This window comes from Dendropsophus ebraccatus, chromosome 2 (assembly GCF_027789765.1).
Source record: "Dendropsophus ebraccatus isolate aDenEbr1 chromosome 2, aDenEbr1.pat, whole genome shotgun sequence".
Taxonomy (NCBI): Eukaryota; Metazoa; Chordata; class Amphibia; order Anura; family Hylidae; genus Dendropsophus; species Dendropsophus ebraccatus.
This window is the reverse complement of record NC_091455.1, coordinates 214,708,549-214,733,854: the sequence shown is the minus strand read 5'-3', so window position 1 is coordinate 214,733,854 and position 25,306 is coordinate 214,708,549. Positions and strand designations below refer to the sequence as shown.

At 45.3% G+C, this 25,306-nt stretch overlaps 1 protein-coding gene across 1 annotated transcript in view; it reads right to left on the bottom strand.

Moving 5' to 3' along the window:
- The window catches only part of ZNF804B (zinc finger protein 804B), a 243,455-nt gene that overhangs the window by 7,289 nt on the left and 210,860 nt on the right, over nucleotides 1-25,306 (bottom strand). The window contains exons 2-3 of the mRNA XM_069960651.1: nucleotides 20,258-20,401; nucleotides 1,012-1,142 (exon numbers count right to left, since the gene is read on the bottom strand). Of these exons, the coding sequence (XP_069816752.1) occupies nucleotides 1,012-1,142; nucleotides 20,258-20,401 (275 nt within the window). The remainder of the gene's footprint in view (nucleotides 1-1,011; nucleotides 1,143-20,257; nucleotides 20,402-25,306) is intronic.

Genomic DNA, 25,306 nt, shown 5'->3' with positions numbered 1-25,306 from the left:
GTGCTGCTTTGACACCAGTACTAGGATGAGGCTGTAGAGCAACAACTAGAAACACAAGTGTCTTTATTTCTCTCTCTCACTGCAGCTGATTCCTCCCATATCATTTCTTTACATAAGTTATATGTGCCTCACTGGCTGTAACCTTATCTCTCAGTGAAGATAAAACCTAATTCTTTGTACAAAATATAACAAGTGGAATCAAAGTAAATAATCAATGCAGGCGGCAGGAAGGAAGAGCAGAGGTGATTGATAAGTAAAAAAGTGCTCTACAGCTTCTCACCAATGCTGGTTTGTAAGAGGCACTATTTATTACTGCTTTATAATGTCCATGCTCTATCTGTGTACAGAGATAGAGAAACACTAAAAGCAGCAGAAGGGCTTCTATGTGTCTGTTCTTCTCTCTCTGTAGCTGATTCCTTCCCCTCCTTTCTTTTCTATAGACTTCTATGTGCTTCAACAACTGTAACCTGATCTCTCAGTTAAGGGGGAACTATCAGCAGGTTAGACAAGTCTAACTTGCTGATAAGTCCCTATTACACGAGAGACGCTGAAGAGAAAGGTATGTTTCTTAGCTTCCTCCTCGGCCCTGTTCCGGTGGTGTTAGTAGTTTGTTCCACGGACATTTAGGAGCAGTGCCCATAAGTGTCTCCGGCCAGATCAGCGCTATGGGGGCGGACACTGATCTGGTCTCACTGGACCGTGGAGCAAACTACTAAAACTTAGTAGTTAAAGCACGCTGCAAACACGGCTGCGTTACATGGGGAATTTTGTATATTTATACGTCTGCTCCCGTATTGCGTGCGTCCTGTAAGTGCAGCCTGTGAATGCAGCTGTAATTGCAGCAGCTATATCCAGCACCAGCGCATTATGTCTCTTACTCTGAACATGTGACATAACTTAATTAACCCAAAATGGCAAAAAAAAAAAAAAAAAAAAATTGCAATCAGGCTGTATTGTGTTATAGCGCTGGAGACGGCGTCGGATTGAAAGCCTCTTCATTGCGGATCTTACCAGTCTGGTTGCTTGCGCAGCTCCGCCAGCTGATGAAGACGCTTGAGCGCTTTCTCCTGCTTTTTTTCATCTTTCCAGGACTTTGAAGCCACATTCCGAGCAAATTCTCTTTGTTTCAGTTCTTTTAATCTCTGCAGAGAGAGAGAGAGAGAGGCAGATATATCACTTACCATAGCCGGAGCATCGCCTTCCTCATACTGCCACAGCATGCAGCAGTTTTCAGTTTTGCAGCAGTTTTGTTAATCTGGCATCTGATAATCCGGACGCTGCTCTGGCTGTCAATCATTCTGGAGGAGGCGGGGCTACAGCCTGAAGGTACAGCAGCGGGAGCTGCCACCTCTGTCCATGTCAGGAACTGTCCAGAGCAGGAGAGGTTTTCTATGGGGATTTGCTGCAGCTCTGGACAGTTCCTGACATGGACAGAGGTGGCATCAGAGAGAACTGTGTCAGACTGGAGAAAATACACCACTTCCTGCAGGACATACAGCAGCTGAGAAGTACTGGAAGACTGCAGATTTTCTCTGGAGTACCCCTTTAAAATTAGCCCCTGCTCTGATGTAGACCCCAAGGTTAATAATATTAACCCCTTCCTACTTTAGACCACAAAGAGCTTTCAAATTGCCACCCTAGATCAGCAGGATCACATACATTAACCTGTCTCTGCCCCCAGACCACCAGGGATATTACCAGTGACCCAGAGTTATGTCCCAGTTTAGAGTGGACGCCCCCTGAACCCCTATGTGCTCCCCTGGTTGGGAAGACCTGATCCCACATTATACATACATACAAACATTTCCATACATACATATAATTCCCATCATCCCACATTACAGGAGCGTGCTGTCACATCTACATGTCGGAAGGCAGAGCGGTGCGGACGTGCTGCTGAGATCTCTGCTCGCAGGCTCTATATCTATGACATCAATTAAGACGGAGTTCTATATAATTGTGCATGCCAGGCTCCGGCCGCCCGCAGCAACACCGCTTCATCATATAATCACTCTAAATAGAACACACCGTCACTTAGAAACCCGCCCAGACTTCTCACCCGCGGGGTGGACTGACAAATTGTAGAGAATATTCCGGAGCAATAATTATAAACAATTAGAATATTCTTCAGAATATCATCCATTAGTATCCAATACTTAGCGTAAACTTAGACTAGACAGTCTAAAGCTGTTGGAGAAGCTGTCCAGTCCATGGCCAGGAATGAGGAACCTATAGCTGTCCAGGCATGATGGGAGTTGGAGTTTTGTTGCTGGAAGGCAGAGAGTTCCCTATAGTCCAAGTTCACACCAGAATTTTTTGCCAAATTTTGAGACACCGTGTTGCATTAAAACCCCTCCCCTTTCCCCCCAAGGCACGCCCACAAAAGTTTCTAAAATGTATAACAAATACATAAGAATGAATGGACACCAATAGTACATCTGTCCCAAAAGGATTCGAATAACCATAGCTGCTTTCTTCCAGAAACAGCGCCACTCTTGGCCTCAGTTTATGTGCAGTATTGCAACTCAGTTGACGTGAATGTAACCGAGTTGTAATACCACGCACATACCAGGACAGGGGTGGTGCTGTTTGTGGAAGAAAGCAGCCATATTTTTCCTGTCCTAGATAACCACTTTAACGTGCAATCCTCCACAATACTATTACCCGACCGAGCATAGAAGATAAACAAGAAAGATGTCGGCTCGGCGGGTTTCTCACCCATTCCCCTGAGATATTTGATGGAGTCGGCACAAAGGTCATATTTTTGCTCTAAACGACATCTTCGCTACTTTTATAACATGAAGCCTTTGATGTGCTATAAAAATAATAGAAAAGGAGCATCGCAACGTTCCATTCATCTCCGCAAAATGGAAAATCCAGGGTTTTCTTTTAATTAATCGTTTTCTTCTCCGAGGCGAGACAGGAGTTATCCCGGAACGGCTCGCCTTGTAAATGACTGGGAAAGCCTTGAGAACGGCCTGATTGAATGAACGGCCGCAAAGGATGTTTGTTCAACATTTTATTAGAGAGTTATGGATCAGACGCCTTCTGACTCCGGCCGTGCACTCACATTGTTTTACACTGATTGCTTTTGTGTCTGACAAAGTATTACATTTTCTATACCTTAAAGGGGAACACCGGCAATTTTTTTTAATATAAAATCAACTGGTGTCAGAAAGTGTCAGAGCAGGAGAGGTTTTCTATGGGGATTTGCTGCTGCTCTGGACAGTTCCTGACATGGACAGAGGTGGCAGCAGAGAGCACTGTGTCAGACTGGAGAGAATACACCACTTCCTGCAGAACATACAGCAACTGATAAGTACAGGAAGACTGGAGATTGTTAAATAGAAGGAAATTACAAGTCTATATAATATAACCTAGTCCAACAAATGCAGAGCAATGAATGAGTGATGATCCATGAATTGTATGCGCCATTGCTCAGGGTACTGGAGCAGGGACACCTATCTTTGTTCCTTCACTTATGGTCCATAGTGCTCTATGCTAACAGTGTAGAGCCCCAATGAAAGACATGTACACTCTCTCTATGTTGTATCGTAGCGATGTGTTTGGTGGTGGCTACCAGTGAATGAAGAGGCCGCCAAACTATTCAGGTTTGGCAACATTCCCCGAACCCAAACGCTAGGCATGTGACTCCCTGCGGCTGCAGTGGTTGGATGGGAGCAGGGAGTCATATGCCTAGTGTTGGGGTTCCGAGAATGTTGCAGAATACAAACAGTTCACCTCTCTGCTAAACACTAGGATGTCATGCAGGATGTCAGCAAAGGAGGCATCAAATCCCAGACAAGAAAATCAATTCAAACCTTAGACCAGACCCCAAAATGTATTAAACTCTCAAATCAGACCATAAAGTTACGTCAGATTTCAGATCAGAAGATTCTGACCCCAAATCAGATTCAAAGTTAATTCCAAACCTAGACCAAACCCAAAACTCTTCTTCTTCGGGTTTTGTCCCTGAATTCTCTTCACTTTCTGGTGTTACCACAAATACAGCCCTGACGTCAGACAGTACTAGGATGTGACTTCATAAGGTTAGTGAAGGATGAGGCACTCACCATTATGGTGAGTGTCTCATCCTTCACTAACTTTATGAAGTGATTTCCAATGGACTTTCATGGACGATTGAGCACCACCAGTTGTCAATAAGGTCTTTGGGGTAGTGTTTAGAAGGTCTGGATCCCCTTTGGTAGTGCCGAAACAGTCTTTGGTGTTGTTAGAACTAGGATGTGGAATGTTGCACTACATAAGATGTCCTGATGCTTTCCTCACTTCTTGAGTCCCTGGACATAGATGATGCTACACCGGTGGTTAGGTTTCTCTTTATCGCAGGAGTAAAACTTGCAGCCCTCCAGCTGATGCAAAAAGACAACCCCCATTATTCTTGGAGGCTCGGACAGCCAAAGCTTAAAAAGGTACTCCGGGCAAAAACCAAAAATACAGTGCGGGCTGGGGTGGAGGGGAACCTGATAAAGAATGTATACTTTGCCATCCCCGTGCCCCCGCAGTGGCATATCCACACTCCCAGCCTTTTTCTGCCATCCTCTTGCTCTCCTTGCTTTAACGTCACAACACGGATGGGTGACGGATGCCCCACTCAGCCAGTCAGTGACTAGGGCCGGACACAGCTGCAGTCACTAGTTGGCTGAGTGGGTACTTTCCCCCGGGCTGTGACACAGAAGAAAGCCGGGAGAAAATAATATCCAGTGGGGATCCATGAGCCTGTTGACTGCAGGAGCACAGGAAAAGGTAAGTATACATTTTTTATTAAGTTCCACTCCCCCCCTGTCCGCACTGTATTTGTCTTTTGCTCAGGGTACCCCTTTAAGCTCTGAGGGAAGAAATACAGTGTAGACCAGATGTGGAGAGAGATCTTGGAGTGATGTGTCGCTCAACGGAAAAGGTTGGAATCATTCCGACTTTCTGGACAGAAGTATTAACATCACAGAACATTGCTGGAGACAACTGAAAGGAAGAAAAACGATTGCTGACAAAACCAACTAAATGTTCCTAAAACAGAAGTAACCAGAATGAAGTTCAAGAAACGGCAAGATGGATGGATACAATCCCGGAAATCGAGAACAAACCATTGATCAACATGGAGGCCAAAAGAGACGACTGCAGAGACACGATTCACATGGCTATCAGGACTCGAAACTAAATGTTTATCACTGAAGTCTACAGGAAGCGTTAGGAATAATAGAATCTTTCATATATTAGATGGCAATAGTTCCCTAAAGCCACTCCCCTTTCTGTATGTGCGGGTCCTTGTAAGGTGGGGGGTCCAGACTTGACTGGTCTTATCCCCTTCCTCTTGGAGGGCAGCTCCCCTATCCCAAATGGGTTGGAAATCATAAGAATTGGCCCAATCATTATAGAAAGGGTGTTAAAGGGGAAACACAATGGGGGACATTTATTAAGTCCGGCGTTTTCTGCGCCGGACTTAAAAATGTCCCCGCAGCTCCGACGGTACAGAGATTTATGTAGAGGCGGACTGCCTCTACATAAATCCCATGCGTGCCAGTGCGCGGCAGGAAGCCTCTGCCAGCTCTGAGCTGGAGTAGGTTTCCTGTTTATTTCTACGCCAAAAGATTGATGAAACCTTAAGTCCACACCCCCCTCCCCGCCCCCCTGGCGTACCGGTTGGAAATGGGCCCAATGCGAATAATTTATTTGCAAAACTGACTTTTTTTAAGGGAATGTATTCCATTAAAAATTCAATGCAAACTTTCAGTGGCATATTATAGAGCAGGAGGAGCTGAGTAGATTGATATATACACTCACCGGCCACTTTATTAGGTACACCTGTCCAACTGCACGTTACCACTTAATTTCTAATCAGCCAATCACATGGCGGCAACTCAGTGCATTTAGGCATGTAGACATGGTCAAGACAATCTCCTGCAGTTCAAACCGAGCATCAGTATGGGGAAGAAAGGTGATTTGAGGCCTTTGAACGTGGCATGGTTGTTGGTGCCAGAAGGGCTGGTCTAAGTATTTCAGAAACTGCTGATCTACTGGGATTTTCACGCACAACCATCTCTAGGGTTTACAGAGAATGGTCCGAAAAAGAAAAAACATCCAGTGAGCGGCAGTTCTGTGGGCGGAAATGCCTTGTTGATGCCAGAGGTCAGAGGAGAATGGGCAGACTGGTTCCAGCTGATAGAAAGGCAACAGTGACTCAAATAGCCAACCGTTACAACCAAGGTAGGCAGAAGAGCATCTCTGAACGCACAGTACGGCCAACTCTGAGGCAGATGGGCTACAGCAGCAGAAGACCACACCGGGGGCCACTCCGCTCAGCTAAGAACAGGAAACTGAGGCTACAATTTGCACAAGCTCATCGAAATTGGACAGTAGAAGACTGGAAAAACGTTGCCTGGTCTGATGAGTCTCGATTTCTGCTTGAACATGACAATGAGGTCACTGTACTCCAATGGCCTCCACAGTCACCAGATCTCAATCCAATAGAGCATCTTTGGGATGTGGTGGAACGGGAGATTGGCATCATGGATGTGCAGCCGACTAATCTGCGGCAACTGTGTGATGTCATCATGTCAATATGGACCAAAATCTCTGAGGAAGCTTCCAGCACCTTGTTGTATCTATGCCACCAAGAATTGGGGCAGTTCTGAAGGCAAAAGGGGGTCCGACCTGTTACTAGCATGGTGTACCTAATAAAGTGGCCGGTGAGTGTAGTTTTATGGGAAAAGTTCCAAGGAAAAATCTCTGCTCATTCTAAATAGTCATGTGGGCGGTCCTATCTATCAGAAAGAGCAGAGATTTACATGAATAAATGACAATTATACAGAATCTTTTCCTATAAAACTATATACCAATCTGCTCAGCTCCTCCCGCTCTATAACATGCAGCTGACGGACCCGACTGCATCTTCAACGTGGCAGATTCCCTTTAAAAATAGACCTCCTAACGTCCTGTTAACAGGAGACAGCTTTTACACAACACGTCTATTATCAAACCCATCTACAATGAGGTGACAAGTGAAGATGGCAAATATCCACTGTCTACCGGTCTGTGACGAGACACGTCTGCCAGAAGAAGAGCTATGCTTTTAGCCGCCAATCTCCAGCTCAAAAAGTGGTCCTTAGCAGCGAGGACTCTCCGTCACTCAGCTCCATTATCCTGGACAATTTCCGACACTTGAAATAGTTTAAACCCTATAAATAATTATTGGAGGTATTTTTTCCTTGTAGCCCGGAGCACTTTATTTTACGCTCTCTCTCCGACATGTACGCCTTCCCCGGCAGGATTTGTTTTCCGTGTTCAGCTCCTCACGTTAAGCTAATTAAGTCTTAAAATGAAACACCTGTTCTCAGAGTTCATCCCACGTATGTCGCCTCTGACTGTACATTTATATAATGCTCCGCTGTTATACACAATGACTGGAGGAGACAGGAACAGAACTGGGGAAGAACACAGTAAAGGCAAGGTGAAAACCACACGATACTAGAGCGCCACAACCAGGGCAAGGTGTGCTGGAGAAGGTAGAAAAGGGCAGATAGAAAAAAACAAATGTAAAAAAATAAAAATAAATTATATATATGTTTTTTTTTTCTATTTAATCTCTAGGTTCAGTAAATAGTAAACAAATATATACTTACTCTCCTCACTCCCCACCACATAAGCTCTTTCTGTATCGTTTCCCCCACGCTGCACTTCCTTGTGTCCATGTTACAAGGACCTTCACCCTCAGCCAATCAGTGGTCACAGCAGTGTCCGGCCTCCCACCTGATTGGCTGAGCAGGAAGGTCCTTGTGTGACATGGACGAAATGGAAGGGCAGGGACGCAGAAGACCAACACAGAGATAGTGTGCAAGTGACAGAGGACCAACACAGAGATAGTGTGAGAGATAAGGGAGGTGAGTATAATTGTTTCTCTAGTTCATCATGCCCTAAGCACAGTTATGTAAAAAAAATCTCCAGAATTTCACTATAAATTGTATAAATACATAAGAGGGCCCATTCACACTAATGCTGTAACCTATTTACACTTTTGTGGAGGTGATGATGGTCTCCAGATGGTGTAAACCTCAGGCATTTACTATAATATACAGTGTGTAAATAATACGGCAATGCAGAGCTGACTGTATACTACCGCACAGTCTGCACCTACAACAAACTCTGTAACCTGTTGGGGCTTGTGCTTTACATTATATGTTGAAGGCGATGATGATCCCCAGATGTGTAGAGCTCTGAACATTTACTAATGTATAAATAATACCGCAATATAGTGCTCACATTATACTGACTAAAAATAATTCTGTGGCCCCTTGGTGCAAATACTTTTGAGGAGGTGGTGACAGTCCCTTGATGAGGCCTGGGGGGTGGGGGTATTTACTGCCATATACTGTCTAATGCTGCAAACCGCTGCTCATATAATATCGCTATAAATAAATACGTAAATGATGTAATTATGAGAAGGCGCAATGGATCGTGTATGCCTCAGGGCATTTACTCTATGTGATACAGCGCCCAAATCATACTGCAAAACAGGGCTCACATTACAGTTCTATATATAGTTGCCAGTTAGACAACTTCTTTAAAGGAGAAGGCCCACCAAATTTAAGGGGGCCATAAAGCTTCCCAATGAGACATTCGGCGGTTACAGCCATCCACGTCGATGTATCATCCCCAGATGGCAGAGTTACATCCATCCATCCACTAATTGCAGAATACATTCATTAGTGTTCCCGATTGTATTTATAGCCGGGAAAGGTCAATATTTCCTTACGAATAGATGACACGTTCCTGGATTTATTTTCTGTTCTATAAAACCACAAATACGAGCTTGTATAGGCGGCTACATGAAGAAAGCCAAGGTGTGAGCTCCCCATGTGCCCCAGGTGGGTGAATGACTGGCTCCATGTAACCTAGGCTAACCATTAGATATACTATATACTGCTTCATTGCCTGCACGCCTTGTGTGAGCATTAACCTCCCATGAGAATTCTTTTGAATTAGCTGTTGAATTCAATTTGGATTTGAAAGCTGTTTTCGATCCTAACAGGAGCAGAGACTCTTATCAAAAGACAGGAGTCCCTGCTCCTGTACACAGAGTGGCAAATTCTACATGGTACGCCTCATGGCTACCATTCTCTGGGTGCAGATATTCAACATCATCGAGTACCAGACACAGCATATATAGCAAAGTGGTGTAGCATAAACTGTATGTAGATATGGTAGAGAACCACTGAAACTATGTAGAAGAGCAGGGACTCCTGTCACATGTTAGGAGCCCCTGCTCTTTTACATTCAGCTTCTTCTACAGTAGATGTTGTGAGCATAAATGGAGATGCATTAAACATTACTGCCTGCTTTTGGGAGGCACACATGTATAACTATGCAGAGTGGCATACATTGTATGACTGCCCACCCAGTGTGCAAGAACAAAGGATCCTTCTAATAGGTGAACTTGTCACTTAAAGGAGAAGTCTAGCAAAAAATTTTATTAAAGTATTGCCCCCCAAAAGTCATACAAATCCCCTGCACTTACTACTGCATCAAGGCTTCACCTCCTGGATAATATGGTGATGTCACTTCCTGGGTAACATGGTGATGTCACTTCCTGGATAACACGGTGATGTCACTTCCTGGATAACACGGTGATGTCACTTCCTGGATAACATGGTGATGTCACTTCCTGGATAAAAATGGCGATGTCACTTCCTGGATAACATGGTGATGTCACTTCCTGGATAACACGGTGATGTCACTTCCTGGATAACATGGTGATGTCACTTCCTGGATAAAAATGGTGATGTCACTTCCTGGATAACATGGTGTGCCACTTCCTGGATAACATGGTGATGTCACAACCCAAATCCCAGAGCTTTACAGGCTGTGGCTGCTGGAGAGGATGATGGCAGGGGGACACTGAGGGACACAGGGCACTGGAGGGACACTAAGCATCCCCCTGCCATCATCCTTTCCAGCAGCCACAGCCCGCACAGCTCTGGGAGTCCGGTCGTGACATCACCATGTTATCCAGGAAGTGACATCACCTTGTTATCCAGGAAGTGACATCACCATGTTATCCAGGAAGTGACATCACCATGTTATCCAGGAAGTGACATCACCATGTTATCCCGGAAGTGACATCACCATGTTATCCAGGAAGTGACATCACCATGTTATCCATGAAGTGACATCACCATGTTATCCAGGAAGTGATATCACCATGTTATCCCGGAAGTGACATCACCATGTTATCCAGGAAGTTACATCACCATGTTATCCAGGAAGTTACATCACCATGTTATCCAGGAAGTGAGGCCTTGATGCAGTAGTAAGTGCAGGGAAGAAAGCACTTTATAAGCATTTCCCGTAATAAGTGTATATTGGGGATTTGTATAACTTTTGGGGGGCAATACAATACTTTAATTAAAATTTTCGCTGGACTTCTCCTTTAAGCTATTTGCTCCCAAGCTGGGTGGAAACTCGCTACAGAAACCTTCCCGCTGACACATTGGGTTCATGTTGTATATTTATCAATTTGAAAACTAAATTCTATTCTGGTCTTCTCGCGTCTTTAAAATTAAAGGAGGCCGTTCACTAAAACTGCTGAAACGCGTCTCCGCCATTCTTCTCTACTCTGCATCTTTTTTTCTGAGCATTTCTTGAATTCTAATCACAATCGTTTGATAATACATCTCCCATCCCCCGCCTAATGCGACGTAACGCAATTGTCTGGCCGACACCGGACCGGCATTAACCACTAGGAAATGAAGTGTCCCATGGGCTTCAATTTAAAAGAGGTTAAATAGGCCATTTACATATTAATTAGCCCGACGTCTTAAGAGTGGTGAATGCAATTTCGTAGCGTTTAACGCTTAATGACAAATTTGGCTTATCTCCCCGTTTCATTTAAAGGGAGCCCTCGGTATTATTTGTTAAGGCTTTCAGAAGAGCTAATGATTAAAAGGAATCTCATTACGGCAAACCAGGCGCTCTTCCCGATGAGGAGGAGGCGCCATCAGAATCTATGTGCTCGGCACTTTAACAAGGTTCCCCATATTTCTGCTTCGGAGCAGCAGGTGCACGTAACGCAGATTGGACCCCATAGACTGGTGGGTTGAATATAAACTCTTGTATCAATTGACATTTAGATCTGGAATGTGCTGCCTGAAGATACAAATAGTCACCAAGCTGTGTTCAGTGGCATTTGACAATCCAATTTTTTTCCTCTAACCTGGCATCACTTGAATGCGTCTCATCGTTGGCTCTTGTAAGGGTTTTTTTTTCCCCCGGATGGATCTGTATGCAAATAATTGGTTGTAAAACCATTGTGTGCTGTGCGCAATAATTTATGGATCTATTCCTCGAATTTGCAAACATAAACACCGCTATGAAAATACAGAGTTGGCGGCGGCGGCGCCGTATCTGGATGTGACCGGTAATGGGTTTTCAAATCCGACCCAGAATTTTTTTGGGGGAGGGGTGAAGGTATGGGAACGGAACTTTGAGCAGAATAAAATGGAAAATAGCAAAAAAAAAAAGTGGTTTCACTTGACATTTCTTCAGGTCTTAACCCTCTTTTTTTTAATTTGGGTTCAAGGGAACGGGAATATTTCTAGACGACCGTATGACATTCCGGCAACGACTGAGGTGAACAATGGATATTCCGAATGTTCTACTGTCACTAAAGACTTCTTAAATCATTCCCATAACGCTTTAGGACAAAGCAATGATAACAATGATAACAAATGATAATGTTTCATCATAGAAGCATAAAGATGACGGATCCGTCACACTGTCCTTAAAGGGGGTTGTCCAGGGGGCTGAAAACATCTGATGTCTTCTGCTCCCCAGCAATGTGGAGGGTCTCGATCATGACTGATGTCCAGTTGCTGCATAGTGTCTTTGATGGGAGGCGTAGAAGGCTTTAGCAGTTTTTTTTGCCACCCCCTTAATGACGTCCATCTTGGTTCCATCATGGTGACCATAATTTTGCTGGCAAAAGTGCCAAAATCTGCAATTCAGGGCTGCTAATACAGCCTCCAGCACAGAAATGCTAAGAGAAGGTGGGTTCACACTACGGAATTCTTGCGGATAAACTCAGCGGAATTCCATCGGCTGTCCACGCACATGGCCGCACGCCTTTCCGTCGGTTCCATAGACACCATTCTATGGGCTGGCGTATTCCCCTTTCCGCCGAAAGAAGTGACATGTCATGCGAGAATTCCGTAGTGTGAACCCACCCAGACAGTGGCGGAGAAGGCAAGGAGTATAGAGAATAGGAAAAGCATCCAAGTCTTCGGGGAGGGCAGATCACACAGGCTGTAGATAGAGAGGAAATAACTTTCAAGGCAGTTTACAGAGGGAGAATTGCTTACGCTGGGTACAAGTATATATAGAAAGCAGAGCACCAAGAGCAGACTCCCCCCAGGGAAAGGGAAATCACACTACATAGCATCAGTGTCTTATAATGGGTTCCATTTTGGAGTCTATCTTTGTGATAAAAAGAATAGCGCTAACACACAGGTGACATGGCGATGTGTCCACCTTTCACTTGAGTTGCATAAAAGGGGGTTATCCAGGGTTTGGGGGGGAAAAAAACACAGCTACTTTTTTGCAAAAACAGCGCCACCTCTCATTCTTCAGGTTGTATGTGGTATTACAGTTCAGCTCCATTCACTTTAGTCGAAGTGACCTGCAAACTCCACACCCAACCTGACAGGCGGCCATGTTTTTCTAAGCCTGGAAAACTTTAAATTATACCATTTTTCATGATCCTACGGCATCTAGTTTTTTCAAACTTCAGAGCCAAAAGGTGACAGATGGCGGCTGGACGGCATCTGTCACCGCCTTCGAGTTATAAAATACCCATCTTTTTAGCCTGAGAGCCTATAGGCGATGGTTGGCATCTGTCAGACATATATTGATAATTCCCTTGAAGACAATATGATTTTTGGTGATGGGCCGGGGGATATATTTTCCTCTCTCGTGTCAGAGTCGTAGGCGACAGAGACTTCTGAGATGGAAGAGCGTTGATGACTATCCCAGGGTTTTAGCGAGCACTTGTAGAAGGGATTAGCGGAGAACACCCTACCCTACTTACACATCCAGCCTGGCTTGCTTTAAGGCTTGTATAATTGGATGGTGTCTCCGGAGCGGCTAGAGGACTCCGAGGGGACGATGCAGAAGTTTTTTCTCATTAGTTTTAGTGTTTAGCACTCTGGGCTACAGAAAACAGCAATGTACTATGTCCGACACCATGGAAGTGACTTATTTAACGCAATTTCTCCAGTAAGCAATGCGGCGGAATATAAAATGAGCTGAACCAACGACCATCGTCATCCTGATGAGCTACAGTCATCTAATAGATTGCAAGACGACTTATAAAACTCGACTTAAACGACTTATAAAACAGTCGCAATAAAATTGGAAAGAAAAAATAAATAAATGTCACTTAAAGGGGTTGTTCCCCATTTTTTTTTTGTACTTTCAAATCACCTGGTGTAAAAAAAAGACAGAGATTCGTAATTTACTTCTATTAAATAAAATGTAAGTCTTCCAGTACTTATCAGCTGCTGTATGTCCTGCAGGAAGTGGTGTATTCTTTCCAGTCTGACACAGTGCTCTCTGCTGCCACCTCTGTCCATGTCAGGAACTGTCCAGAGCAGCAGCAAATCCCCATAGAAAACCTCTCCTGCTCTGGACAGTTCCTGACATGGACAGAGGTGGCAGCAGAGAGCACTGTGTCAGACTGGAGAGAATACACCACTTCCTGCAGGACATACAGCAGCAGATAAGTACTGGAAGACTGGAGATTGAAAAAAAAAAAATAGAAGTAAATTACAAATCTCTGGCCATTTCTGGCACCAGTTGATTTGAAAGAATTTTTGTTTTTGTGAAAAACCCCTTTAAATATATGTCTTAAGTAAATCATGTTTTACTAGATTAAAAATAACATTTTGGGGCACATTGTTTTTAAATAAAGCACGGCTAATTTTACATTTTGCCAGTTTGCTGATATTGGATGTATCAAGCAGTGCACAGTGATAAGTGTGGCCCTGTATTCTGTGGTTGGGTTCCCGGCAGTTACAGCGGGGTCCCAGCTATGTGTCCCATCCGGGCTCCTGCAGATTGATCATGAAGGGTGCAGTGCAGAGACCCCCACCACCACCACACTCAGCCCCAGGCTTGCTTGGGTAATGACTTTGGCCATTTAGCCCGAGGAAGACTGAAGATAAACTGTCATAAGAAAAGAAAGAATTGACGTTCCAGGGACATGTGAAAAGTTTTGATCGTGGGGGTCTCATTGCTTAGACCCTCACTGATCACAAGAACGAACAGGGGGCATCCTGCACTTACCAATACACTACAGCACATTTCTCTTGTTGTCGTTGATGGGGGATCCTAGCAGCGAGACCCCCACGGATTAAAACTCTAGATGTGTCTCTATGACATCCTCTGTAATCAATCTCTACTCTGAGCATGTGCTAATAGGGTCTCCAATAGGGTAACAGTCCAAACCAGACAGTGGTGTCTCCCAACTTTCTACCATCCTCCAAGTATTTCCTAATTACAGCTGATCAGTGTCAGTAATAAAGGAATAAGAGAAACAGATCCCTGATCTCAGGGAGACCAGCCAATCGATAACACCGCCGCTATAGGAGCCGCCCCTTGGCCGTGTCCTTCCCGGAGGGATATCTGGCTAGTTCTGTGTTTCAAGACTCTCCAATGAGGCTCCACGGGCTCTTCTTTTGCATATTCATGTTTCCCAGGGAGCAATGCACCTAGGACTTCACTGCATTGAGCGCTTTTACCGGCAGCCGGCAGTGTTATCTTTGGCTGGTCTCCCTGAGATCAGTGATCTGTTTCTCTTATAGCTCCACTAGGCATTGCTCCCGCCTAGCCAGAATCCTGCTCCACACTGATGAGGGGCAACACCCCGAAACAGCTGTCTGTGGATGGATACCTGGCCTTGGTTTTTCCCTTGTCATTACATTGACTTATAGGGCCACTTAATATGGTGGATTTGGTGGTTTCCTTACAGGAGCCGCCGCTTGGCCGTGTCCTTCCCGGAGGGATATCTGGCTAGTCCTGTGTTTCGAGACTCTTAAATGAGGCTCCACAGGCTCTTCTTTGGCATATTCAGTATTAAACGAAGACTCCAGACAGGTCAGAAATTTTTGTAAAAGTAGCAGGGAGGAGGAGGCTGAAAGAAATAACATGCACTCAACCCCAAAGCTTCAATGCTGATGCCATGTCCCCGACCCCTTGGGTCCCCCCCTGACTGCTTCCTGGTCTGAGAGGGGACCCGGGTAGCGATGTATCAGGCTCGCTAAGCCAGTCAGCAGCCAAGGCGGGAGCCCATTACAGCTGCTGATTGGCTGAACGGTCATGGACAGTTCCTGGTTAGAGACGGGACCCGGGGGACCAGAGCGGCGGACATGGCATCAGCATTGGAGCCGGGGAGGTGAGTGCACATTATTTCTTTAAGCTTCCCCCTCTCCGCCACTTTTTTGCCCGGAGTTGTCCTTTAACTGCAATTCTAACATAAAATGGGTAGGTCAATAGCTGACCCATTAAAAAGCCTTGAACAAATGACTATCCCCGCTCCCTGACTAGTTCTAGGCTATGGTACAGCACTCCGACATTCTCCAATAACTCGCAGCGACTAGAAGAGAAGTGTGAAAGGACGAGGAGTAATCCGGGGCGGTGATCTGTAAAATCCCTTCGGTTACAGGAAGGTCAGTAAAGCAGTTGTATTTATTTCTCTATACAAAGGAGGGTATATGATATGGTATAATTAACTGGGCTGACGGCAGGTCCGCATCACACACCGCACAAGGGTCAATAGAAGCGGCGGCATCCGGCTTACTCTGCAATGTTCTCAATTACGCTCTAATAGAACAATGCACGGCAACCTATGGGTGGAAATCAAATTATAGGTTACATGTATTTACTATGCAAAAATTCTAAATTACAAAAATGATGTGTGGCTTATGATGAAGCGCAATTATACAATTACACCGGTAATTATACGCAGAGCGGGAATTAGACGCGGAGAGGTTTCCCCGGATACATTTCACCTCTGTTCCTTCTAGGAGACTCCAGACTTTCTTGTTATTGTGGAGCTGTTTGTCCTGACATGACCGATGTCCATTGACCTCATAGTCCAATGGAGGAGCCAGCGAGCTCTGTCTGGGATCTGCATTGTAGACATGTGGCGTGGACTACAGGACACATCCTGCCCAAGGCCTCATGCACATAGATGGCATAGATGCGGCACCAGAAACCATCTGATACATCAACATATTGGTAAATAAGGTTATTTTACTCCCTTTCTTGGGTCTTTTGTGTTTTCCTTCTGCTTCTGATGTAGACTGTCTGCTCTGCTGTCGTCAGCCCTATGTTCCCTCATCCTGTACCAGATTTTATGTTCATGTACAAGGCAATCTACCTGGGAATTTAGCCAACTCTGTTTCCTTCTCAGTATAGTCTCTTTACTATAACTGTTCACACATAGTGGGAGGTAGAAGGAGTTGGGTGAATTCCCAGCTAGAGTGTACACAAGAACAGTATGTTAAAGCAGGGGTCCACAATCACAGGATCCAGCTCTGGAACCACCACATATTTAGTGCCAGTATATGGCGGGTCTGCTGATGGTCCACAACTGTGCCCCCATACAACCAAAGAACCCCCCCCCCCCTTGACAGGGGACCGGACAGGGTGCTGGGCTGAAGACAACAGAGCAGACAATCAAAAGCAGAAGGAAAGAATGGAAGGTGCTGTCAGTGATGTCAGTGAAGAGTGATGAGTGTGTGTGTGTGTGTGGGGGGTCACATGACATCACACTCGGAGCTGTGGGGGCACAGAGGTAGGTGAGTATTTCCCTCATTATATACAGAAAAAATTGACATGTCCAATAAGATCAGTTAATATTAGGATAATCTGTGTGTAATAATATCATAAATCCATACATAAAAAAAGAAAAAGAAAAAAAATTACATTTAAATGAATAAAATAAATAAAAATATGATTAAAAAAGAAATGTAAAAGCTGCATGCAGCGGTGGCCGGAAAGGGTACTGCAACTTGTTTTGTTACTCGGTAATGTAATTTTTCTGAATATTTCTGGAGACAATGTAACATTCACAATCCCTGATCCTGCAGCGTCTCCGATCCGTCCCCTAAACGCCGCTATGTGTAGATATTCTCCCAGACCTCTCCTTGTAATCCAATTACCATCTGTCTATGTGCCATGCTATGCCTCCCACACCGCAAACCTTTCCTCTCTCCGTCATTATTACCAGTGTAAATTTAGTCAATGCGAATGTCCCTCCACCGAATGTCCCTCCACCGAATGTCCCTCTACCGAATGTCCCTCCACCGACTGTCCCTCCACCGAATGTCCCTCCACCGAATGTCCCTCCACCGAATGTCCCTCCACCGACTGTCCCTCCACCGAATGTCCCTCCACCGACTGTCCCTCCACCGAATGTCCCTCCACCGACTGTCCCTCCACCGAATGTCCCTCCACCGAATGTTCCTCCATCGACTCCCTCCACTGAATGTCCCTCCACCAAATGTCCCTCCACCGACTGTCCCTCCACTGAATGTCCCTCCACCAAATGTCCCTCCACCGAATGGCCCTCCACCGACTGTCCCTCCACCTAATGGCCCTCCACCGACTGTCCCTCCACCGAATGGCCCTCCACCGACTGTCCCTCCACCAAATGGCCCTCCACCGAATGGCCCTTCACCTTCACAGTAACACCTCCATCTCCAGTGAAATTACCGCTGCCTATATGCTGGTCCCATCTTATGCCTAAACACATTTCTAGAATATTCTGTATATTGCGGCTTGAAGATGTTACCTGTTGACTGCAGAGGCAGATGGGGTAGTCAGTGAGTACATTGTGTGGGTGGTGTTGGGACTTATCACCCATATACAATAACTGGAGGCATCGCTATTCTCGGGGGTGTGGACTATTTGGGGCGCGTGTTGAGATCAATCTGTAGCCAAAGTGAGGAGGAAATGTGAGATGATTGCATTGATAATGTAGAGGAGAAGAAGAGCTGCTTGTCCATCAGGTAAACCCCTGCCCATCAGGTAAACCCCTGCCCATCAGGTAAACCCCTGCCCATCAGGTAAACCCCTGTCTCACTGGGCCAGGTGCATTGCCACTTACCTCACAGCATTTTATAGATGTCCCTGCTCCAGTACCTACTTTCTATAGTAGGTTTCCTTTTCCTGTAGATACTTTCTATGGCAGGGGTTACTGCTCCTGTACTTACTTTTTATGGTACAAGCCTCTTCTCCCGTACATACATACTATGTTAGGAGTCCCTGCTCCCATACATACATACTATGTTAGGAGTCCCTGCTCCCATACATACATACTATGTTAGGAGTCCCTGCTCCCATACATACATACTATGTTAGGAGTCCCTGCTCCCATACATACATACTATGTTAGGAGTCCCTGCTCCCATACATACATACTATGTTAGGAGTCCCTGCTCCCATACATACATACTATGTTAGGAGTCCCTGCTCCCATACATACATACTATGGTAGGAGTCCCTGCTCCCGTACATACATACTATGGTAGGAGTCCCTGCTCCCGTACATACATACTATGTTAGGAGTCCCTGCTCCCATACATACATACTATGTTAGGAGTCCCTGCTCCCATACATACATACTATGTTAGGAGTCCCTGCTCCCATACATACATACTATGTTAGGAGTCCCTGCTCCCATACATACATACTATGTTAGGAGTCCCTGCTCCCATACATACATACTATGTTAGGAGTCCCTGCTCCCATACATACATACTATGTTAGGAGTCCCTGCTCCCATACATACATACTATGGTAGGAGTCCCTGCTCCCGTACATACATACTATGGTAGGAGTCCCTGCTCCCGTACATACATACTATGGTAGGAGTCCCTGCTCCCGTACATACATACTATGGTAGGAGTCCCTGCTCCCGTACATACATACTATGTTAGGAGTCCCTGCTCCCATACATACATACTATGTTAGGAGTCCCTGCTCCCATACATACATACTATGTTAGGAGTCCCTGCTCCCGTACATACATACTATGGTAGGAGTCCCTGCTCCCGTACATACATACTATGGTAGGAGTCCCTGCTCCCGTACATACATACTATGTTAGGAGTCCCTGCTCCCGTACATACATACTATGGTAGGAGTCCCTGCTCCCGCACATACATACTATGGTAGGAGTCCCTGCTCCCGTACATACATACTATGGTAGGAGTCCCTGCTCCCGTACATACATACTATGGTAGGAGTCCCTGCTCCCATACATACATACTATGTTAGGAGTCCCTGCTCCCATACATACATACTATGGTAGGAGTCCCTGCTCCCGTACATACATACTATGTTAGGAGTCCCTGCTCCCGTACATACATACTATGGTAGGAGTCCCTGCTCCCGCACATACATACTATGGTAGGAGTCCCTGCTCCCGTACATACATACTATGGTAGGAGTCCCTGCTCCCGTACATACATACTATGGTAGGAGTCCCTGCTCCCGTACATACATACTATGGTAGGAGTCCCTGCTCCCGTACATACATACTATGTTAGGAGTCCCTGCTCCCGTACATACATACTATGGTAGGAGTCCCTGCTCCCGTACATACATACTATGGTAGGAGTCCCTGCTCCCGTACATACATACTATGGTAGGAGTCCCTGCTCCTGTACCTTGACTTTGTGATTGGTGGTAACAATGGATTTATTGAAGCTTCTGATCACTATTGCATGCATCCCTATGTGATACAGTATTTTTTTCCTACAGAGCACTGTGTCAAACTGGAGAGAATACACCACTCCCTGCAGGACATACATTAGCTGATAAGTACTGGAAGACCTAAGATTTTTTTAATAAAAGTAATTTACAAATCTCTGGCACTTTCTGGCACCAGTTGATTTGAAAGTTGAAAATTTCTTATGGTGGACTACCCCTTTAATGTAACAGGGAGACTGTATGTAAATATCCCCGGCATATTTCCTAGGAAAGTCTCTATGTCTGAGTGAATTGAGTTTCTGCAGGTTCGGAGAGAAGCGTCTGATGCTGCGGAGTCATCTCTGAGATGAATCATTAGAATAATAAAGAATCCAGCACTAATTCCAGCGGTGAAGCGTTGACCCGTCCCGGCAGGAGATGTGGCTGAGGCTTCTGGATAGAGATATTAATGGGTCATGGGAATCTCCCAGCTTACCTGTTTGTGAGCGTGGTCATAAGAATTAATATGGTTGTCAAACTCCTGGTGCTTGTGGTATTGCTTGTCACATAATTCACAATAGAAATTAGCCTTCAAATCCTCCAGAGCATTGGCTATGCTTTTCCCCTTCTCCGCATAGCCCTGCAAGAAAACACACAGGAAAAGAATGGTGAGATTTTTTCTGGAACTACGACGCGGCGGCTGGAGGCTGAATATTTCACTGTACTGTAAATCATTTCTATACAAATTGAAACAATCTTAAAGGGGAACTCCTGCAAATTTTTTTTTATCAACTAGTTTTAGAAAGTTATACAGATTTGTAATTTACAAATGTATTTAAAAATCTTCCCGTACTTATCAGCTGCTGAATGACCTGCAGAAAGTGTAGCATTCTCTCCAGTCTGACACAGTGCTCTCTGCTGCCACCTCTGTCCATGTCAGGAACTGTTCAGAGCAGCAGCAAATCCCCATAGAAAACCTCTCCTGCTCTGGACAGTTCCTGGCAGAGAGCACTGTGTCAGACTGGAAAGAATACACCACTTCCTGCAGGACATACAGCAGCTGATAAGTACTGGAATTTTTTTTAAATAGAATAACTTTCAGGCACCTTTGGAGTACCCCTTTAAATAACATTTATAAACCATTAACAAAAGCATAAAGGTATTATCACTGGAGAGAATACAACACTTCCTGCAGGACATACATCAGCTGATATGTACTGGAAGACTGGAGATTTTTTAAAAGAATAACATTCAGGCACCTTCAGAGTTCCCCTTTAAATAACATTTATATTACCATTAACATAAAAGTATAAGGTGTTGTCACTGAAGAGAATACAACACTTCCTGCAGGACATACATCAGCTGATAAGTACTGGAAGACTGGAGATTTTTAAATAGAAGTAAATTACAAATCTATATAACTTTGATGACACCAGTTAATCTGAAAGACTGTTTATTTCCCACCGGAGTACCCCTTTAAAGTGTTATGCAAATGTAATGAATACCTGTATTAGCCAAAATTGGGACATTTAAAGGGATTTCCCAGGCTTAGAAAACCATGGTTGATTCCTTCCAGACACAGTGCCATGCTTCTCTTCAGGTGGGGTGTGATATTGCAGCTCAGTCCCATTGAAGTGAATGGAGTTGTAATACCACACACAACCTACAGACAGATATGGCTACTTTTACAAGAAGGCAGCCATTATATTATAATCCTGGATAAATGGGTATTCAGCATAAGGAAAACATAGCTGCTTTCTTCCAAAAACAGCGCCACCCCTGTCCTCAGGCAGTGTGTGGTATTACAATTTAACTCTATTCTTTTCAATGTAACTGAGCTGCAATACCGCACCCAACCTGAGGACAGGAGTGGCGCTGTTTCTGGAAGGAAGCATCCATGTTTATCTAAGCCTGGATAAGCCCTTTACCTGAGACGATTCTGTGCTGCTTCATCCCTATGTGTTAAATTACTAAGACCGAGACTTAATTCCTGAAATCCCTCTCCGCGCCGAGATAGAAAGGAAGAAGTTCTCGGTGAAGTTTGACTTGTTTAAATCTCTTGTTCTTCTTCTTCCATCTCATTTCTGACAGCTGGCGATGATGATGATGGGCATCGATTGTCAATGAAAGTCGTCTGTGGACAGACTGTGGTCAACTAATAGGATAGAAAAACCTGAGAGAGTCCGCCGAGGGAACGACGGCCATGAAATATATATGAGGACACGGAGATGGAGATTAGAGGTTCAGCACCAATTACATCAGCCGGCCAAGGTGAAGGGAGGGAACCCGAGAGGAAGACTCCGCAATCCTACTCAGAAATCGGATTCTCTGGCCGCTCCTTGTCATTCATCTCTTCTCTGTTAGTTACATACGGCTGTATTCACATTGGCAGCTCTTTTATATCATTCTAATGCCAGGATGGGAACCTGCCAACCTCCAGACTACAATTCCCATCATGCCTGGAGAGCCAAAGGCTGGAGGGCCAAGGGTTCCCTATTCCTGTTCTAACGTATCTTAATTATAAAGAAGCAAAAAAAAAAAAAAAAAAACGGTATTGTTTAAAGCTCTAGATCTATGTGTATCCATGGTAACAGACTACAAGCAACCCCCATGTAGTCTGATCCTATAGAATGGATGTTAGTAGTTAGAGATGAGCATATTCGTACAAACAGTGGCCGTCGTTTAGCATCTTCCTACATTGCAATATCAGCCGTAGGTACGTTATTTTAGCTTAATATTGACTGAGCGCCAGTCTGGATTAATGTCTACCATAGTGTATAATATTATATTATAACATACAGCCAGACAAGAGCAGGAGAGATTTTCTATGGGGATTTGCTGCTGCTCTGGACAGTTCCTGACATGGACAGAGGTGGCAGCAGAGAGCACTGTGTCAGACTGGAGAGAATACACCACTTCCTGCAGGACATACAGCAGCTGATAAGTACTGGAAGACTGGAGATTTTTAAATAGAATAAGTTTCAGGCACCTCAGGAGTACCCTTTTATAACATTTATATACCATTAACATAAAAGTAATAGGTATTATCACTGGAGAGAATACACCACTTCCTGCAGGACATACAGCAGCTGATAAGTACTGGAAGACTGGAGATATAAAACTGCCTGAAACCAGTCGATTTGAAATAAAATATTTTAAAGTACCCCTTTAAGTTTGTTCAACACTACTTTGTGATGTCGTAACCTGTAATACTACATTTCCCCTCTAGTGGCCGCTGTATGGCCAGCTGCAGCCAATAAGGGGCAACAAGCCGAGGACCCCCGTAATAATTATTTTTTTATATTTTTACTGCTTTTGCTTTAATCTGAAGCATTTCGGGAAGAAACGAGAGAAATGACGGCGAGATGATTTTTGCTTCTTCCGTCTCGATATATACAGTGGGAGAATATATCCCCACAGTGGGAGCGATGCATATGTTACTCTGACACTGCAGATTGCTTCTTAAGCGTATTGAGCATATGCTTCGGATGGAAACACATTAGTGATGCTTTTTTTTACCCAGAGGGCTTTTCGCCTTTTAGACGAGTCAAAAAATTATCGGGAAAGAAATAATGTGATTAATCCGAGTGGATCTGATTGGCTCCTCATTGCCGCCATTAGGAAACTGATGCGGTGTAAATCCTGCCCTAATGGTCTATAGCAAACAATGGCTTGATACATAATAATTAGGCATAATTATACAGCGCATTAATTTCCACAGGCCGCATATTGTTTCTATTGTGTATTTATTGTCCCATCACGGTTACAGAGTAAGAACGCTCATTAGACGTCTCGACATCGGTATTATGTCACAGCGACTCTACAAAAGTATAAGGAGAAGGTCTTCTCAATCAAACATCCAATCTATGGCCATGTCTAGTCTACCCTTAAAGGGATTCTGCCATCACTTTCATGCTGCCCGAACTATGAGCCATCAGGGTGGTCTTCAGCACCGTCTTCCTGCCCCCTTGACCTTGGTTAATAGAGAGCTATCACTTAAGACTGGTGAGGTGGTTGTAACCTGCTGGGGGACTTGTGGTTCTGGCACTGGCAGCATGAAAGTGGTAACAGGTTTCTTTTCAAGAATATCTGTTAGTTCTATATCATGCTTAAAGTGACAATAAGGTGGCTCCATGCTGCAGCATACATGCCTCCTCCCTCCCCTGGTGCTGCCTCCTCTGTCCCCTGGTGCTTCCTCTCCCTCCCCTGGTGCTTCCTCTCCCTCCCCTGGTGCTGCCTTCTCCCTCCCCTGGTGCTGCCTTCTCCCTCCCCTGGTGCTTCTTCTCCCTCCCCTGGTGCTTCTTCTCCCTCCCCTGGTGCTGCCTTCTCCCTTCCCTGGTGCTGCTTCTCCCTCCCCTGGTGCTGCCTCCTCCCTCCCTTGGTGCTGCCTTCTCCCTCCCCTGGTGCTGCCTTCTCCCTTCCCTGGTGCTGCTTCTCCCTCCCCTGGTGCTGCCTCCTCCCTCCCTTGGTGCTGCCTTCTCCCTCCCCTGGTGCTGCCTTCTCCCTCCCCTGGTGCTGCTTTCTCCCTCCCCTGGTGCTGCCTCCTCTGTCCCCTGGTGCTTCCTTCTCCCTCCCCTGGTGCTTCTTCTCCCTCCCCTGGTGCTGCCTTCTCCCTCCCCTGGTGCTGCCTTCTCCCTCCCCTGGTGCTGCCTTCTCCCTCCCCTGGTGCTGCCTTCTTCTCCCCGGGTTCTGCCTTCTCCCCCCCCTGGTGCTGCTTTCTCCCTCCCCTGGTGCTGCCTTCTCCCTCCCCTGTAGCTGCCTGTTTAGCTGTCAGCACTGTAAGCATGAAAGGGATAACAGGTTTCCTCTAAAGGCAATCTGTCAGCTCTACATGAACGCTGTTCCTCAGCTCCCTCAAGCACAGGGGTGTAAAAATGTTGCTGCTCATTGCTACCACTAGAGGCTCCCTGTGAATGGCTGTATTCTGTAGGACTCATAGGAGCCATGTATTCATTGAGCCTCGATGGTGGGAAGAAGCAGCTGACAACACAATTTTTTTTATAAACTAAATAATACAACATAAAAAAATAAATCTCTGCATCTTAAATTCACACTATTGATACAATATATACAGAATCTTCTTAGTCCTTGAAAAAAGTATAAAATTTTCCATAGAGATCCTTGAGCGTAGCGGAGATGGCCGGGAATGTAGCGGAGATGGCCGGGAATGTAACGGAGATGGACGGGAATGTAGCGGAGATGGCCGTGAATGTAGCGGAGATGGCCGGGAATGTAACGGAGATGGACGGGAATGTAGCGGAGATGGCCGGGAATGTAGCGGAGATGGCCGGGAATGTAGCGGAGATGGCCGGGAATGTAGCAGAGATGGTTGGGAATGTAGAAGAGATGGTCGGGAATGTAGCGGAGATGGCCAGGAATTTAGCGGAGATGGTCGGGAATGTAACGGAGATGGCCGGGAATGTAGAGGAGATGGTCGGGAATGTAGAAGAGATGGCCGGGAATGTAGCGGAGATGGTTGGGAATGTAGCAAGGATGGCCGGGAATGTAGCAGAGATGGTTGGGAATGTAGCGGAGATGGTCGGGA